The sequence below is a fragment of the Candoia aspera genome, chromosome 5 (genome assembly GCF_035149785.1).
Source record: "Candoia aspera isolate rCanAsp1 chromosome 5, rCanAsp1.hap2, whole genome shotgun sequence".
NCBI classification, from domain to species: Eukaryota; Metazoa; Chordata; class Lepidosauria; order Squamata; family Boidae; genus Candoia; species Candoia aspera.
In genome coordinates, this window is record NC_086157.1 from 55,248,471 (window position 1) to 55,265,448 (window position 16,978).

The 16,978-nt window shown below is 38.1% G+C and overlaps 1 protein-coding gene across 5 annotated transcripts in view; it reads right to left on the reverse strand.

The window, feature by feature from the left end:
* Window positions 1-354: 354 nt before the first annotated feature.
* Window positions 355-16,978, reverse strand: part of BCOR (BCL6 corepressor) — a 76,719-nt gene continuing 60,095 nt past the window's right edge. For all 5 annotated transcript variants that reach the window (XM_063305235.1, XM_063305238.1, XM_063305237.1 and 2 more), the window contains 5 exons: window positions 11,456-11,622; window positions 3,839-3,984; window positions 2,549-2,626; window positions 2,192-2,342; window positions 355-1,569 (listed from right to left, as the gene is read on the reverse strand). In XM_063305235.1, the coding sequence (XP_063161305.1) occupies window positions 1,281-1,569; window positions 2,192-2,342; window positions 2,549-2,626; window positions 3,839-3,984; window positions 11,456-11,622 (831 nt within the window). In that variant the 3' untranslated portion in view covers window positions 355-1,280. The remainder of the gene's footprint in view (window positions 1,570-2,191; window positions 2,343-2,548; window positions 2,627-3,838; window positions 3,985-11,455; window positions 11,623-16,978) is intronic.

A 16,978-nucleotide genomic window follows, 5' to 3' on the forward strand; every position in this document is an offset into this window, starting at 1 on the left:
ACAAAATGCATCCTTTTTTCCTTAAAGCTGCAAGATCACATGTAAGTATGTAAAGGCCAGAGGCGGTCTCACAACTTCATGACACATATTTTGTCACTCTCTACCCCCTCCCCCCATCCCACCTGCAGACACCTACGGCCATTATACCCTATGGTATAATGAGTACCAACAACTGTGTATATATTTGTAGTTTGAAACAAAGAGGGATTGTATATGACTGAAGACTGAATTTTCTTTTCTTTCTGGGCGGGGAGTGTATACAATTCTACTCATGGGACAAGAGAGATACCATTTAGGCTCAGTTGGGCTCTTAGTTCACTCAAAGGTCATGCAGATAATTTTGTTATTTCAGCATTGCTTTTTCAACAGTTTTATTGCCTTTAGCATCTTTTTTTTGTAAAATATAAATACAAAGGCAGAAGAATTTACTTACAAAGTTAAAACACAAATCTCAAACATAAACACACAATCCAGAAAAAAGATTTAGCTTCTGTACAGTTTTAAGCAACTTCAACATAGGTTAGTTTTCAGTATTTTACAGAAAAATAGTTCAAAGTTTTCTTTTAAATAAAGAGCATCAAATGTTTAAACACACACACACATATACATCTATATATCTGTATAGATATATTTGTGTGTGTGTTTGTGTGTATATATACATATATATAAACAATCCAGTTTGCCATGTGAAAACTAAATTTCACATTTTTAAATTAAGATATAAAAGTTCACACAATTAGTAGATGTGCATGTGTATGGTTTTAATTTATATTACAGTCTACTGAATTATATTCAATAGTGTGTACCTGGCCAAAGCAGGAATTTTTGTAAACAAAACAAAAATATAATGAAGTGCCTTCCCCAATAAAGTTTCCCAAGCCAACAGTATGACTTTGATCACATCACCTATAATAGGTATCACCTATGTAACCAGTGCTTTGTATGAAGCAAAGTCATTTTCTTTATTTTTAAAAAAAGTTCCATGTAAAAACAAATCTATACCAAAGTTTGTGTGCACTTAAAGGAATGTGCACACAGCCTTTTACAAATTTTACAATTTGTAAAAACAGAGTGAAGTGTCTTTAAAAAAATCTTCCAAAAGTCTACCCATCTATATTTATTTTTGTGTGTGTGTGTGTGTGTCTGTGTGTGTGTGTGTGTATATTAGAGGAAAGCTATCTTATTTAACAGTATCCTTTTCTTTACAGAAACAACTGCAGTAACACATATACATAAAGAAATATCTTTACACAGTACTATACATTACGTAGCTTAGAGATTCACCAATGAATATCAATTTCTTCATCTGGATGCAACCACTCAAGTGAGGCTCCAAGCAAAGATTGTAACTCATTAGTAAATTCTACCAAGTCCAACAATTCCTTGCCTTCTGGGCTGAAAGCTTCAAGATCCTTTTGGCAAGCAAACAGCTGACTCAAAGATACCTGTTTGAAAAATTCTGCTTCTGTAATGCTGACAACTTCCAAACTTGGGAAACTGCAGCGAAATATCCTGGGTGACATTTTCAGCCTCTTTGCCACATCAGAGAGCAAAAACCAGTTCCGTGGTCTATAAACAAAGGCAATAAAGATGTTTAAAGTACTGACAAGATGCTCCAGAAGTTTCAATCAACACGATTCTGCTAGTAATAATTTTGCATACATTTCTATTTAAGTCAAACAGATCAAAAATAGCTTAGTCTTTGCACTCTTCCTCCCTCTTCCTGCTCCCCCCTCCAGTAAACTCAACTTTGAACAAGTAAACATCTGTTCACACAAAGGGACAGAATTTCTTCTCCTTTATTTCCCCCTACCACCCTACATGTCCTGCTCTCACACCGTCCTTGGTCTGTTTTCATAAGCTGCACTAGGCCAGTAGATTTTCCTTGTGAATTATGTCTGCAGTATCAGCATACTTTCACACACACAGAAATAGATTTGCATTGAATATGAACAATTTCTGTGTTTTAGAGAAGCCAATCTATGGGGAGTTTTTATGTTCAAAATAAATAAAACTTAGGATACAAAACCTATTTCTAGCAAAACGAATAATAAAAGGATCAGTGCATTCAGTGAGACAAAAAGTTGATCTTGAATATGTCAATAATAACTCAAATATTTGTACATTAACATAAGTTGGGGAAACAAATTTATCTACCTTCCCCTCCAGTATAAATAATAATAGTGCTTACCCCTGAGAAAGAGACACTTGGATGTTATAACACGGCAAGAGAGGCACATCTGAGAATTCAAACTCAAAGATATCACTAAAGCCATCTTCATCCTCATCACCTGGGCCAGGTGGATTAGACAGGATGTCAAATCCTGATTCGCCTTTTGGCTCTATTTAAATAAACAAAAAAATAAATGAAGATCCTTTGTCAAATAAACAATGGCTTCGTTTCCCTTCCCTTTCTTGTATTTGACTTGCTCTCCCTTTCATAAATTCTGCCCCCCTGCTCCACACACACACACACACACACACACACACACACACACGGAAATGTCCTGTGCATAATACAAAGAAAAAAAAAGCCATGTCTCCTTACCACACACAGAGCTGCCATAGAAGTCCCAGGACAAGCCAGGGTCATCAACATCACGACCTTGGAGATCAGTTAAATACTCTAGAGAGAAAGAACAAATATAGAGCTAAAACAAAAAGTTGGGAAGTTTTGCAATCAATCATAGCATGTCAAAATATATTCCAGAAAGTTTTTATGCTTATCTAAAAGCATAGAGTATCAGCATTATAAATCAGAATACCACAGAACTCTAAGTGAGGTGGTATTAGAGATCTCATTTCTTCTCAGATATAATTATTCTACTTCCATTAACTTGTCTTTTCAGCAACTTCCCATTCCTACTTTCAGTATTCTCATTTTGCACACTTCAAAAACTGAATCTGAAGGTATAGGCTATAAATTTAGGCCACACTTGCTACACATGATCAGACCAAGATCTTCAAATCTTTATCAGAAGACCCTTCTTTGATGCCCCAAGCTTTAAAGCACAACATGTGGCAATGCAAACCTGAACTTGGCTGATCCCCTCACCAAAGCTAAGCAGGGTCGAATTTGGTTAGTACTTGGATGGATGAGAGTCTGCCAGGATATACAAGGGCTATAGGCTAAAAGAAGGTAATGTCAAACTCCTCACTAGGAGCTGAGGTTTTTTATCTTCATTAGAGATAAAGCCTTCTAATGATGGCATCCAAACTATGGGAATACCCCCAGCCCAAGTATGTATAACCTTAATGCCATCTTTTAGGTACCACTGGTACCTAACCCTATTTGGTTTTTTACAGCACTTTTGTTCCTAGATCATTCTTAAGTGATTTTACATTGCTCATTGCTGTTTTTAGTATTTGTTGCTTTATTGTTTCATTTAATGGTTATTTGCATTAATATTCAGATAAGGCTGTTCTGTTCTGTAGCTTTAGTATTTCCAGTTGCAACAGAGCCAAAGGGGAATGTATGAAAAAGAAGAAAGCAATATACTAATTGCAGAAATATCCGTGACTGTACATTTCATACTGGTCATTCATACCTCCCTCACCACATCCCAAAATCTGAATGACGTGATAATTTTGACCACTGTTGATACCAAACAGATGAAGAGATCTACGAGCTACCTGGAAGACTAAGATACTAACACTGTAATTCATAATGCTAATACTGTGAAGAAAGCTTGTATTTCTGCTATAAGTTAGGCAAGAAAATATCAAAACACCACAACCCTGATTTTTATTGTTACCTGAAATGTAATTTAAGTTTTGTAGAAAATGAAATTGCAAATGGAAAAGCAGTGTCATAAGCAAAGAAAAAAAGTCTACACACCTGTTAGAAAAGTCTCCATTAGTTCGCTGTGTGTCATTTTCACAATTGTTCTACCTGAGTATGTAGCAAGCGTTGGGTCGGCGCCATAAGAAAGAAGTAATCGGACAATTTCTAGGTGATCATTTTCCACTGCATCATGGATTGGCCTTGGGAAGGGAAGAGAGCAACTTCTTTGTTTCAAATTCACACAGTGTAGTAAGCTATGTTCTGCCTCCATTTAAAGCAAGAAGTATGAGCACTATTCATAAGTCATGAGGAAGAGGACTATTGCACAAAGTGCTTTTCTCAAATTTTAAAATTGTTAACTTCAGGAACTGAAATTAATATACATATACTCTATTAAACAGCATGCTCCTTAGAGAAAGGTATTCACAATTAATTGCCCCTGTTACCACTTTACTCATGTTTCCTCCTTTCTTCTGCCTCCCATCCCTCTGTTTAAACAAACATCATTTTGAACAACAATCAAATCCTGTAGTATTGGCATATTTGTATCAAAGGGTACATAAATGTGTAAACAATACTTTGAGCATTCACTTCATTGTTCTGCTTTGCAAAATGTTAACTCCTCAAAACCCCAAACAAATCTTAATGTTTTCCAATTTTATATAAATTTAGTTTTTACTACAGCAATCATTCAAAATGTACAATAATTATTACCAACCTCTGCTTTGTGACTCAAGGGAGAGCAAGAACTTTACAGGTGTACATAACAATTATTAGCTGAAACCCTCAGAAATATTTTCTAACAACTGTAAATGTAAATTATGCTATCAAAAGCTATGCTGAATAATTGTGGACAAAAAAACGTATCTTCAATCATTGGAATTATAGAGCACAACGAAGCTAAAGGCAAATTTGCTTTTGTTAGAATAATTCTGATTTGCTTTATCTGAATCAAAATCCTGACATTAAAGTCAAAAGGCATAATGATTTCAAACCCTGATACTGTTAGAAATCTCAGCAAAATGGAATACACACAAGGGCTTACCCAAGACATTATATTAACTGAAGCCAAAAACAAGATGGCATCTGTTTCCATTCTATGTATAAAAGCCTGGACTAGCAGTTAAATCTTTCTTCAGCACTGATTCAACACCTACAGAAAGTCCTTGCTTAACAACAGTAATTGGGATCAGAATTTCCATTGCTAAGTGATACAACTGTAAAGCGTGATGTCACATGACCGCATGATGTTTAGTGACAGCAATCCCGGCAGTCCCCATTGCCATCATTAAACAAAAATTGCGGGTCGTTAAGCGAGGACCTCATGTGACTGCAACTTGTAACTTCCTGCCAGCTTCCCACAAGCAAAGTCAATGGGAAAGCCAGCTAGAAGTTGCAAGTCCCGGGCGGCTTGCAAGCAGGCTGGAGGGTGGGTGAGTACTACAGAGTGAGGCAGGAGGGGTGCTGCGATGAGCACATGCAGGCTGGGGAAGGGTTGCTGCAGTGCTGTGTGAATGCATGCAGGCTGGGGAGGGGGTGCTGCAGTGCCAGTGTGCATTATGGAGTACCAGATCCCTGGGATCTCGCACTCTGTAGCAGGGCTCCTTGGGAGAAAAAATGGCAGGAGTGTCTTGCAACCTTCCCAGCTGGTTTCCCCATTGACTTTGCTTGTGGGAAGCTGGCAGGGAAGATTGAAAATGGCAATCACGTGACCACAGGATGCTGCGACCACTGTATGAGCCAGTTGCCAAGCGCCCAGATTGCAATCACGTGCGATGGCTGGAACTCTGAGGACTGGTCGTAAGTACCACTCATTCAGTGCCATTGCAACTTCGAACAGTTGCTGAACAAATGGTCATTAATCAAGGACTACCTGTATTGTATTTGAAAACAGCAACTAGCTCTATAGGACCTGCTATATGGGACAAAACTTTCCTTTTCCTCCTCTAACACCTTCTTGCTATTTCCTGCCTATTTAATGACAGAACTGATCCTATACACATACATATTGGGGCTGGTCTGCCCATTGGGCAAAGGGACCAATTCAATCCATCCACCCCATGCAACTGATTTACCTACTGGGGTTCCAGAGGGAGCTTGGGGTATTCCTGAGGTTTGGTGCATTGTTCAGCTGAGGCCATAGTCACTGCTTGGAATAAGCAAGTGTTGACGGCCTTGGACTTGATCATGCCTATGCAGATCCTGGAGAGGCCCCTTGTTTTCAGAGACGCTGCAGGAAATGAAGTGAGATGACTGCGGCACAATCTTGTCCAGTTATCTGGGCTGAGTTCTATCTGGTTACTCCCAGAGAAGTAGACAGGGTCCTTGGAATGCTGTCTTGCCACCTATGTGTTAAATTTCATACCTCTCCTGGCTGGTTAGTACCTCCAAGGAAGTGACACATAGCTGGGTTCAAGTAGTGACAAATGTCTTTCTGCAAGAAGGGATAGTTCCACCTGCCTTGAAGGAGACAGTGGCCACCCACTCCTCAAAAGACCATCGCTGGATCCAGCTGTACTGGACAATTTTTAGGGAAAGCTGTCAAGATGGTAGGCCTACAGCTTCAAAGGGCCCTGGACAAAGCAGATTATCAGGACCCACTGGGTTCAGACCAATACAATATATAGTATCAAGACGGCACTGATCACGCTTGTGATGACCTCTGGCAGGCTCAGCATAGAGGTAGTATATCCATCCTGGCCCTTCTTAAGCTCTTAGCAGCTTTCAATGCCATCAATCACTGTCTCCTTCTGGGCCTACTGAGGGGGTTGGGAGTGGTAAGCACTTTCAGTGGGTCTCCTTTCTCCGTGGCCCATTTCAGTCAATGTTAGTGGAGAGAAGTCCAGCCTTAACCCAGGTTTTGTTGTTTCATATTGTATGTTCACTGCCCAGAATTCATTAAAAAGATGGTCAGTCTTATAAATTTGATAAATAAATGAACAACTAAATAAATATGTGTTCTCTTAGAAGCACTACCGCACAGTACAGTACTACAGGGTAAGTACACTAGCTCCCCCTAAAGAGAGAAGAAATGTTGAAAGACCCTGCTGTGGTCATCTTCCCACTACCAGGGGAAGACTCTGTGAGAGCTATCCTTAAGATTATGGCACAGAGAGTCAATTTTACTCAAATCTCAGCTTCCTGCCTGTGGAAATCGCATCACTCTTGAAAGTGCCTGCCTCTTCTAGGCAGCACCTCCATATACCCTAAAGCCTACAAAAACTGCATTCTCTCTCAGCTGCTGTAGGCATCCAGCTATTCTATAGACCTCACAGCCCGATCTCGTTTGCAAACACTCATAGTTCAGTGGCCAACCAAAATTGTCTGGCTTTCCTGTCCCTATGGACAGGCTTCACGTTAATCTAAGAGAGATGGAGGATAAGAAGATCTTGCTCAATAAATAAATGAAGGGAAGTAATAGAAAAATACCATAAAGCAGTGGGTAAGGTAGGGGAGGAGAGTTATTGGGACATAAAATATTAAATATCCAAACATGGAAACGGATTCACCTGTCCACCACTGCAGAATAACTTTTTTAAAAAGTGGAGACAATACTTTATATATATGCTAAATATTTAAAGGCTATAGTAACTCAGTGGTCAAGAAAGGACACTCTGTGCATACTCAGATGCTTTCTCATTTACTGTTGACTTCATAAATGTCATTTAAATCAAATATCCAGTGCTGTGCCCTTGCTTGAAGCTCTATTTTTCAATGAATTTAATTACCCTGGGCTACTTAACAGTTAAGAGTTTAAATGACCCAAGTGATCTTTTTTTTTCTTGCAGTATGTTAGGTAAAACCTAGTCAGAAATCCATGCCAGCTGATATTTCTCTCACAAACATTAACTGTTTATGATACCGTCATGAAAGAGAGTAGCAGCAGAGTAAAACACTAAAAGTATATAAACATTTTAGCACACTCCTGTCTTAAATTGGCAATGTTGAACAAGTGAAATAACACCTACAAGCAATAACACTCAACAAAAACAGCTGAATACAGAAAAGTCACCTAACAAAAAACGGGGAGAAGAAATTAATGAGAGGCATAAAAATATAGTATTATATTTTATAATTATAAAAATATAATTCTAGCTCCCATTTCAATTTTAGCCATCTCCCCTCTCTCTAAGAAGGTTATCAGAAAGACAAGATGACTAAGATCCTATATTGTGAGCCCAAGAGAGCAAAGCAAAGTATTTCTACTAGCAGTTAAATTAAAGTATGTTAGGTGAAGATAGCACTGGAGAAAAGTCAAAAAATACAATGTAGGCCCAGTGCAATGCTGGAGTGGTTGAAGCCCATCCATTGCAGTCAACTTTCACATCCCTAATTCTGTTCTGAGTGTAGATGACAAATAGTCCATAAGATTATCTGAAATACTCATGAATTACTTCAATGTCTTACCACCTAGAATTGCCTTTCTCAACGTATAGAAACAGGCATATCCTTAAGGTAAGGGTTATCTGTGCACACATAGTTAATATTTTTATACTGGGGTATCATGTCTGGGTTACAAGTTACAAGCCTGAACAATGTGACTGAGGTTTTTAATAGTAATAGCAGTCCTACAATGCAGGAAAGCCACCCTCTTCCTGGAGATTTTCAAATAGATGGCAGGTAGCCCTTTGCTGGAGATGCACTAGCTCTGGATTTCATTCCTCAATCAAGAAGTGGGTAAGTGGCTGGCAAATTCTCTACAAGCTCTATGATTCTGTACCTTCAACCAAGTATATCATGGGGCAGGAAAAATTGAATCATTCTACTTTGCCTTCTGCCACTGCTTACTCCATGCTCAAAAGGAGCTGAATATTTCCATCTTATGGAAGTTTACTCTGCTAAATGAAACTGTGTGTATCTTAAACTGGAAACCTGAACTTGTACAATACTTATTTTTATTTGGAAATTGTAGAGGTAGACAAAGTGTAGAAAAGGAAAACCAAAACGATCAACAGCCCAAAGAAACCTCTCTGTGTGGAAAGTTTGGGCTTTTTAGATTAGAAAAAAGCTATTAAAGGGAGACTTATCGAGGTGTATAAAATTATATGCTGTGCAAATTTATAGGGAGGAGTTTTTGTTTCTTGTAATACTAGAACCAGTATCATTCAGTGAAGAGGAAAAGGAAGAAATAGTAAAGCACTACTTCATTAAGCTGATGTTTGAACTGTAGAATTTACTACTCAGAATGAAATGATAACTGTTATTTGGATGGCTTTTGAAGAAGATTAGATAAATTCATGGAGAATATGGCTAGGAATTGCTACTAGATTTTATGGCTATACATGTATTACTTCCAGTGTCACCACTTGCTGGGGACCACAAGCATGAGGTGCTATTTTGACTGTGTCCTGCTAATGTGTTCCCCACAGGTATCTGCAGCAAGAGGACCTGATCCCTCATGACTCCCCTTTGATTAGATGGTGTGGTGATGTAAATATGGATATTCTGAATATAAACATGTTTTCCTATTAAACTTACTAACACTATTCTGATGCAAATAAATCATATGAGATAACAAAGGTCAGAATGTGTGGACTTTCCTATGAATATATATACAGTTAAAACCTGTTTTATAGTGCTTAGCACCATCGTTGTATGTATGTCATGTATAACTCCCTCCCCATTAAAACCAATTTCCTTGAAAACTATCCATGACAAATTATCATAAACTTATGAAATACTTAAGATTATAAAAAAGAAGAGAGGAAGGTAGAGAGAGATCAGGTGAGAATGCTAAAAACTCTTGGAAACAGTAGCTAATCTGGCTTTCTTAAAAGTTATTGCCAAAATTCTTTTTGTTCTGAATATTAACTTTGTCATAACAGAATTCAAACATACTACCTTCCATTGATCATGATAAATCTATTTCAGCTAATTTGCTACTGCAGTCTGTTTCCAGGATCTTAATCAGTATCTTCTACTGTGGCAGCAGCTGGGCTGTCTGTGTATGGATCTATTTGAACTTTGTTCAAACTGTTGCCTCACTTCCTTTTATTAATGAATATGGAAAATGTGTGTGTGTGTGTGTGTGTGAATATAATACAATGTAACTATAGATCTGACCACAGTTTTCACCATTCTCCAGCCTAGAATGGGGAAAAAGAGATGGGTGCAGCATGAACAGTGAAAAATAGCAGGATCATGTAGAGAGGGTACAATCTGTGTTTATTCCAGTGGCTGCTCCCTGTACATTACAAAGGGCAGATGAAGGTAAACTACAGCAGAATCTGCCACTTATTACAGGGTGAATGGTCTCTGACCATAGGAGTAATCCCCATAGATTTGACAGTAACATCCTTAGTAAAAGCAATTCATGATAGCAATTTTGCACATTATGGGAAAACGATTCAAGGGATGAAGAAAATTTTCTTTTTGAGCCATGGTTTTGTGTTTATACCACATGCTGCAAACATTTCTATGGCTTACTGTGTAAAGTGATCTTATTAAAACAAAGGCCTGACTATTTGGTTAAAAAATCCCACACCGTGGGGGTGTGTACCTCTTCTCATACTTTTTATTTAGCTAGCTTGTGGAAGGAACTAACATTCAAAATGTCTCTACAGAATCAATGAGGTGACAACCTCTGCTCAGAAGTTTTTAACAAGCTTTGGGGTTTTCCTGAAATCTTTGCAAGTTTCTATTCAAATGCCAATAATTACAAGGCTACTGGCTTATAGACATGCTAATTTAAAGCTGAGTTACCAGATATGGTGATAAGTGGTAAAACATTCAAACAGAAGAACTCCAGGAATATACTCCATCGTTATTATAGATCTTTTTAAAAAAAATAAACACAACTGAACTGCTTTAGAAAAGATAAACTTTACATAACAATTAGAGTAAGAAAAGTTTAGTGAATAGTAATGGAAGAGGAATGCTGTAACAGTTAAAAAACCTTATAGGGGAAAAGCATGTCAACTGTCTGTTTCCTTATGACTAGTAAAAACTTAATTTTTATTGTTATCTAAACTTTGTAGTAATATTTATTAGTATTTAAGGGGGTCACAAGAGCCAGGTTGGTCTAGTGGTGAAGGCATCAGGCTAGAAACCAGGAGACCATGAGTTCTAGTCCTGCCTTGGGCACGAAGCCAGCTGGGTGACTTTCGACCAGTCACTCTCTCTCAGCCCTGGGAAGCAGGCAAGGGCAAACCACTTTTGAAATCTAACCAAGAAAACTGCGGGGACTAGTCCAGGCAGTCACCAAGAGTCAATACTGACTCAAAGGCACACAAAAAAATGACAAGATTCTTTGCTAATAACAAAATTAAAATTTGTTGATACAGACTTGCAACCTAAATGTACCAAACAGTGACACTATTGTTTGTTCTATCGACTTTTGTGTAGTATGCAAGGCCAAAAGCAACTACTATATATAGACGACATTTTGGGAGAAATTTATTTATTCATTCATTCATTCATTCTATCCTGCCCTTATTATTTTTATAAATAACTCAAGGCAGCTAACATACCTAATACTCCTTCCTCTTCCTGTTTTTCCCCACAACAACAACCCTGTGAGGTGAGTTGGGCTGAGAGAGAGTGACTGGCCCGAGGTCACCCAGCCAGCTCTTTAAATATTATTACAAACTTGGGGTAACATTAATCCAACTAGATATTAATACAATACTGAAGCATAGGAGATTTAGATGTAGTTTAACTAGAAGGGCTAACCTCGTCCCGTCCTGAGCACTGCAGTTAACATCCGCTCCGTATTCTAGGAGATGTCGCACAATGCTCAGCCAACCTCTGGCACAGGCCTCATGTAGGGCACAATAACCAGCATTGTCACGATGATTTACATCACAGACTTTGCTTTCCAAACAATATAGAACCACTTCCTGAAAAAGAAGGAGAAAACAGACCAAATTGTTTGTTGCTGTGGAAATATACATATCATTACTTTTAACATGCTGGGAATACCCCTCTGATCTGGGCTATTAGCAAGTTACAAAGGAAAGAAGGAAGCTGCCATACAGCTCTCATCTCAGGTGAAGAAGTCAAATGGTTGAAAAACAAAGCCAGCAATTAGCCTAGAAGGAAGGTTGAAATATCTCAAACAAGACTGGCTCTCAACACATTTGTTTTAACAATTTCAAAAGAGTTACCATACAAATAAATGTACAAGGATAATGGAGTAAACTAATTTACAAGGAGCAATTGTTTTTCACATTAGAAGAAACAATGTGGATGCATACATACAGTTCTTTTTATATACAGGGTTTTCCCTGTGGCAAATACTCTTCAGACTTTTAAAAGAATAATTTAGTTTCACTTCTCTTTATGTGACCCTCTTTCCATTGCCTTATATATTAATTAATGATATGCAATTTTTTTTGTTTTTTAATTGTGCCATGTATCAAAAGCCATCATAAGCCATGGAATCATCATGTTGGCGTATTTTTTTTCTTGCCTCCACTCCATTCCAGGACCAAAGATACACCAAGATGCATCACCAACAGAAGTTCCTATGTGCTTGCTAGCACCAAGTGGAAATTCACTGTGAAATAATATGTAAACCAGTCTTCCCACTGGGGCTTCTCTTAATATTTTATTATTGATATGAGAGACTTCATGGAGGTAAGAATTACTTGTCACTTAAGATCAATGTATAGAAAATGTTTATACTATTTTGAAAGAAAGGAGAATTTTCACAACAATCAATTGGATGCAAGATTTCATTTTGTTACAATCCCTGGCAAGTATGGAAAATTCCCTAGGAGCATTCCATCACCTAGCTCAAAGATCAGAATACTTGTAGTACATCCTCCTCAATTTGGCTATAATGGTTTAAAAATCAGTAGTGAAAAGACTGTAGTGTGATGCCATCAAGTTTGTTAAGATCACTAACTTCAACATTTCCTTTAATTCCTGAAGATGTTATTATGGCATAAGCTTTCATGTATGAGAACCATTCCTTTAAGTGCATGAAGTACTTTCCTACCAACACAGCAAACTTTTGACATTCCAAGCCTGCTGGAAAGCTCACCATAACCTGCCATCTTCACAAATGTAACCTGAAGAGTTGGTACCTAGGATTCAGCATGAAGCTGTTCATTTAACATGCCCTTTACTAACCAACTTTATATGACTACTAGCAAACTAATGAAAGATTGTCCAAACCAAAGGAAGAAGACAACAGATGCATAACTTTATCACTGAGTGTATCAGCCACTTGGTGGACAAGGACAGTGAGCTTTTAAAGAGGCAAGCCTGCTGAAATCAGCCCATGCAATTTTTGTACAATCCAACTCGGTATTCAATTAAAGTAACACAATCACAAAGGGACACCTTTGGAAAAAAAATGTTATGTATCCCCTATTTCTATATTAGACCTGCAATGTTAGGTTGGCTGTGAGGGCAATTCATTAATTAAAACCATTGCTTCAGCTAATTGTAAACTGATCTAAAACCGGATTGGAACTTCTGTACCTAAATCTGCTGCAGCAGCCTTCCACAAACTGGCTCACTCCGACTGTTTTGCCTACAGTCTCCATCATTCCCAATAACTGATCACACTAGATCAGAGGCATACAGGACAAAACAAATGGTAGACCTTAGGTGAAGAAGGCTGCCACACATTTTTCAAGGTTTCAGGAAAGCTTTTTCAACTTTTCTACCTGAGATAATTTAAATGATGGCCTTAAAATTTGGTATCCTCTGTGCATAAAGCACGTGTTGTGGTTGACTTAGAACTAGTTAGCATTAATCAATGAGTAATATGACATTAGCCTATATTAATAAATGAATATGTGTAAAAGAGAAATTATCAGGATTTTCCCTCTTGGACATACCCTGTTGTTTAAACCCATTCATTTAATCTGCACAATAGTTCCTGAAAGACTGTACCCATTCTACATAGAGCTTCTCACCACAGAACTGGAGAAGTTCCCAGTGGATTTTATCCAATGTCATTAACCATGAAACATAGCAATGTAGAGTTTTATGGTTAATTAATTAAATGCCTCATTAACTATTTAATTATGATTTATTCAATTCATAGAGATTTCAGCCTTCTCTGTTGAATTTCAGAAATGTGGTTGATAGCACATGACTAGTTTGAATATGAAAGTAGGGGCCCTGGGAAAAAATGTCAAAAGCTTGCACAGAAATATTTAGATCTCTATTTGTGTAATCACCAAAGCTATTGTTTGTGTGTGTGTGTTTCTCATTAATCTAAAATTTGCATCTGCTAGGAAGCCTATTGGTCAGATTTAACTCATAAGCAATTTTTTATGCCTTTCTGACCAATTTATTTTATTTTTTAGATTTTTTATTCCGCCTTTATTATTTTTATAAATAACTCAAAGTGGGGAACATACCTAACGCTCCTTCCTCCTCCTATTTTCCCCACAACAAACCCTGTGAGGTGAGTTGGGCTGTGTGTGTGTGTGTGACTGGCCCAAGGTCACCCAGCCGGCTTTCATGACTTTGTTTTCATCAGAATTTTCATGAGCCAAAAGCTATAAAGAACTTATTTTCTTATCAGAGTACACGCCTGTGTCAGAATCATTAAGAAACATAAATGATTAATTCCTAATATTGGAATACGATACTTGTATATACGTTTTTATGTTAATAAAAACTGATTCAGACTGATTATGGTCCTAGGTAGGTCATGCTAGAATGAGCTTAATGGGGCACAATAAATATAATATTTAGCATTTAACAAGTCAGGTTTATTTGTTTTTAAAAAGATGTATTCCTTCTACATTGCCAAAACATAGATAATACGAACAAAAATGTATTTAAAGCAGCGATTTAAAAGTGAGAAAGTGAAATAAGAGAAAGACCAACAGGCACACAAGCAGAGAAGCAGTTCTACTTGCTAGTCTCCACTGATGTTTTAGTAGATTGCTTCCATAGATCCATATTCCTAACTATGGCTCTACAGAGTGTTCTGTGTAGCATCCTCGGTCCAAGCTAGCAAAGAAAATCACTAAGAGAATAAACGTGACTAAAGTCTCTTTACAATGCAACAGCCAGACCTGTCACAGTGATTTACATCCCAGACCTTGTCTTCCAAACAATGCAGAACCACTTCCTGGAGAAAGATGGGAAGGGTGGGGAGAAAAAATTGTTTGTTGCTATGGAGACACCTTTAAAATCAAAGGTTGTCACTTAAAGAAAACAGGTGGGGAGGGGGCATTTTTCAATCTGGAAATTCTCCTTTAAAGTGGGGGAGTGGTGGGGGAAGAAAAGTTCCCAAAGGAAGGTTTCTAAAACTGTCTCCAGAAAGGTACAACACCTATTGGGAAATGTAAAGCCTTTGCAGCCAAAGACCCCTGGTGGTCCACAAACACTGTAGACCAAACACTACATAAGTATTCCAGAAGGTAAATCCAATACTTTGGGAAGATCACAAAGGAAGCCTCCAATTTTTTCTCTGCAAGCCTATCCATTACCATTGCCTTTAGCTATCCACTGACAATTCACTGCCTTTGCTACCACGTTCCTGTATTGTACAGCAGGGAATGCAGAGAAACACGTTTGCAGGAGTATTTCTTTAGTTTAAAAGCTCATGCTCAACTTATTAGAGTATACAATTTTTTAAAAGTCCCTTAAGTTATTCCTTGTCAAATTATACTTCAGAGATGAAGCAAATGGGTTTGTCAACAAATCTCAAAAATTGGTTGATTTGTTTCTGGTTGATTTATTTTTTTAAGAGTTTTATTGTTAAGCTTTTTCCATGTAATGTTGTGAAAGGCCATTCAAAAGGCTGCACCTGCAAACTAATATTATGACACTGAAGCTGAACTTCAGGTCTGAATGCAGCCCAGTTCACACAGAAAGAGCCATGCGTGGTTTCCATAGTGTATCCAATGGTGTGTTCTCCGCATAACTGAGCCCTAGTCATGGAAAGACAAACACTGAGATCAAGCAACAGAGTCGTTACTGCAATACCATTTTGGTGTGGGCCTTTTTTTAAAAAAATATTGATCTTTGTTGCCACAAGCTCGTTGGTAGTTGATATGCATGGAGCAAGGGAGGAAGAAGAGCAAACTGAGACAGATGCAGTGGACCGAAATTTATCTATATACTACTAAAACGCTTGTGTCTATAACCTTTAACTGGGTGAAACAGTGCATCACAGGGCAACAACTTTTGCATCAAGGTACTCAAATGGGCTAACTTACAGAGTGTGTCCAAAATCCAGGACTCATGACTCCTGTGGAATAGAAATTTGGCAAATTTTATAAAACATTTCCTGTGGTCAACCCCTGATGTTTGACTGTGCTGTACAGTTCAGCGTTAGCTACTTTCAAGGCAGATGCATCTCTGAATGTCTCCCAGAATTTTTAAGAACTTTTCCAGTACATTAGAAGCTCGGCCATTGTTGAAAGCATTGAGGAATCCGGTAAGGAAATATTTCTAAAACGACCCAATGGGTCACGGGTTGTCTATCACCTAACCCCCACCTTCAAATGCCTCTCCCTCTTCCTTCATACTATGCATTCAAATACAGCTACTTCAAAAGGAACTTTAACTTGGTAGGTTTCACTGTTTATTCACTAAAGATCTTCTGCTCTCTTTCTTTTTATTGAAACCTCATAGAATATATATTGAATTAATTAAGCTATCCAACATCCTAAGAAATCAGGCAAGATTTTCACTTGCAGCAGTTTTGTACTGAGGTAATCAACAGAAGTTCAAACAGAAATCACTTAAAATGGTATAACATACATAAATAAGGAGGTATTAAACTCTTATTGTTGGATCATGGTATCAACAGGAAACAGAAGTTCAGAATTAGCTTCTCTAATAGCTGGTACCTCGGTGTTCTATTAAACCAGGGAGACCTGTAGTAAGTGGTCCTGTTCAATCATATCCTGCTTCCTCTGCAGCCATCACCTGTTAAGTCTTCAATGAGTTATTACAAGTTATCCACACCGAGGGCAGGGGGAAATGCAAATAAAAAAATACTAGACACCTTGTATTTGCTTGCTGATATATGCCACTTCAGCTGGCTTGGCTACATAAAGACCAGTACTTGGAGAAGATAAGGGCATCTGTGGGGGGAGGGATTGAAAAGTAAAGATGATGGCCATGACCGACACACATAAAAAGGGAGCAGGGCTTCAACTGCACAGATGTGGCTGCCATCTTGTCTTTTTTGTCCCTCCCATGGACACCCCTGGAGAAGGATTTCTACACTGTAATAACTCAGACTCCTTCCTTTCTACTCCCCACTCATTC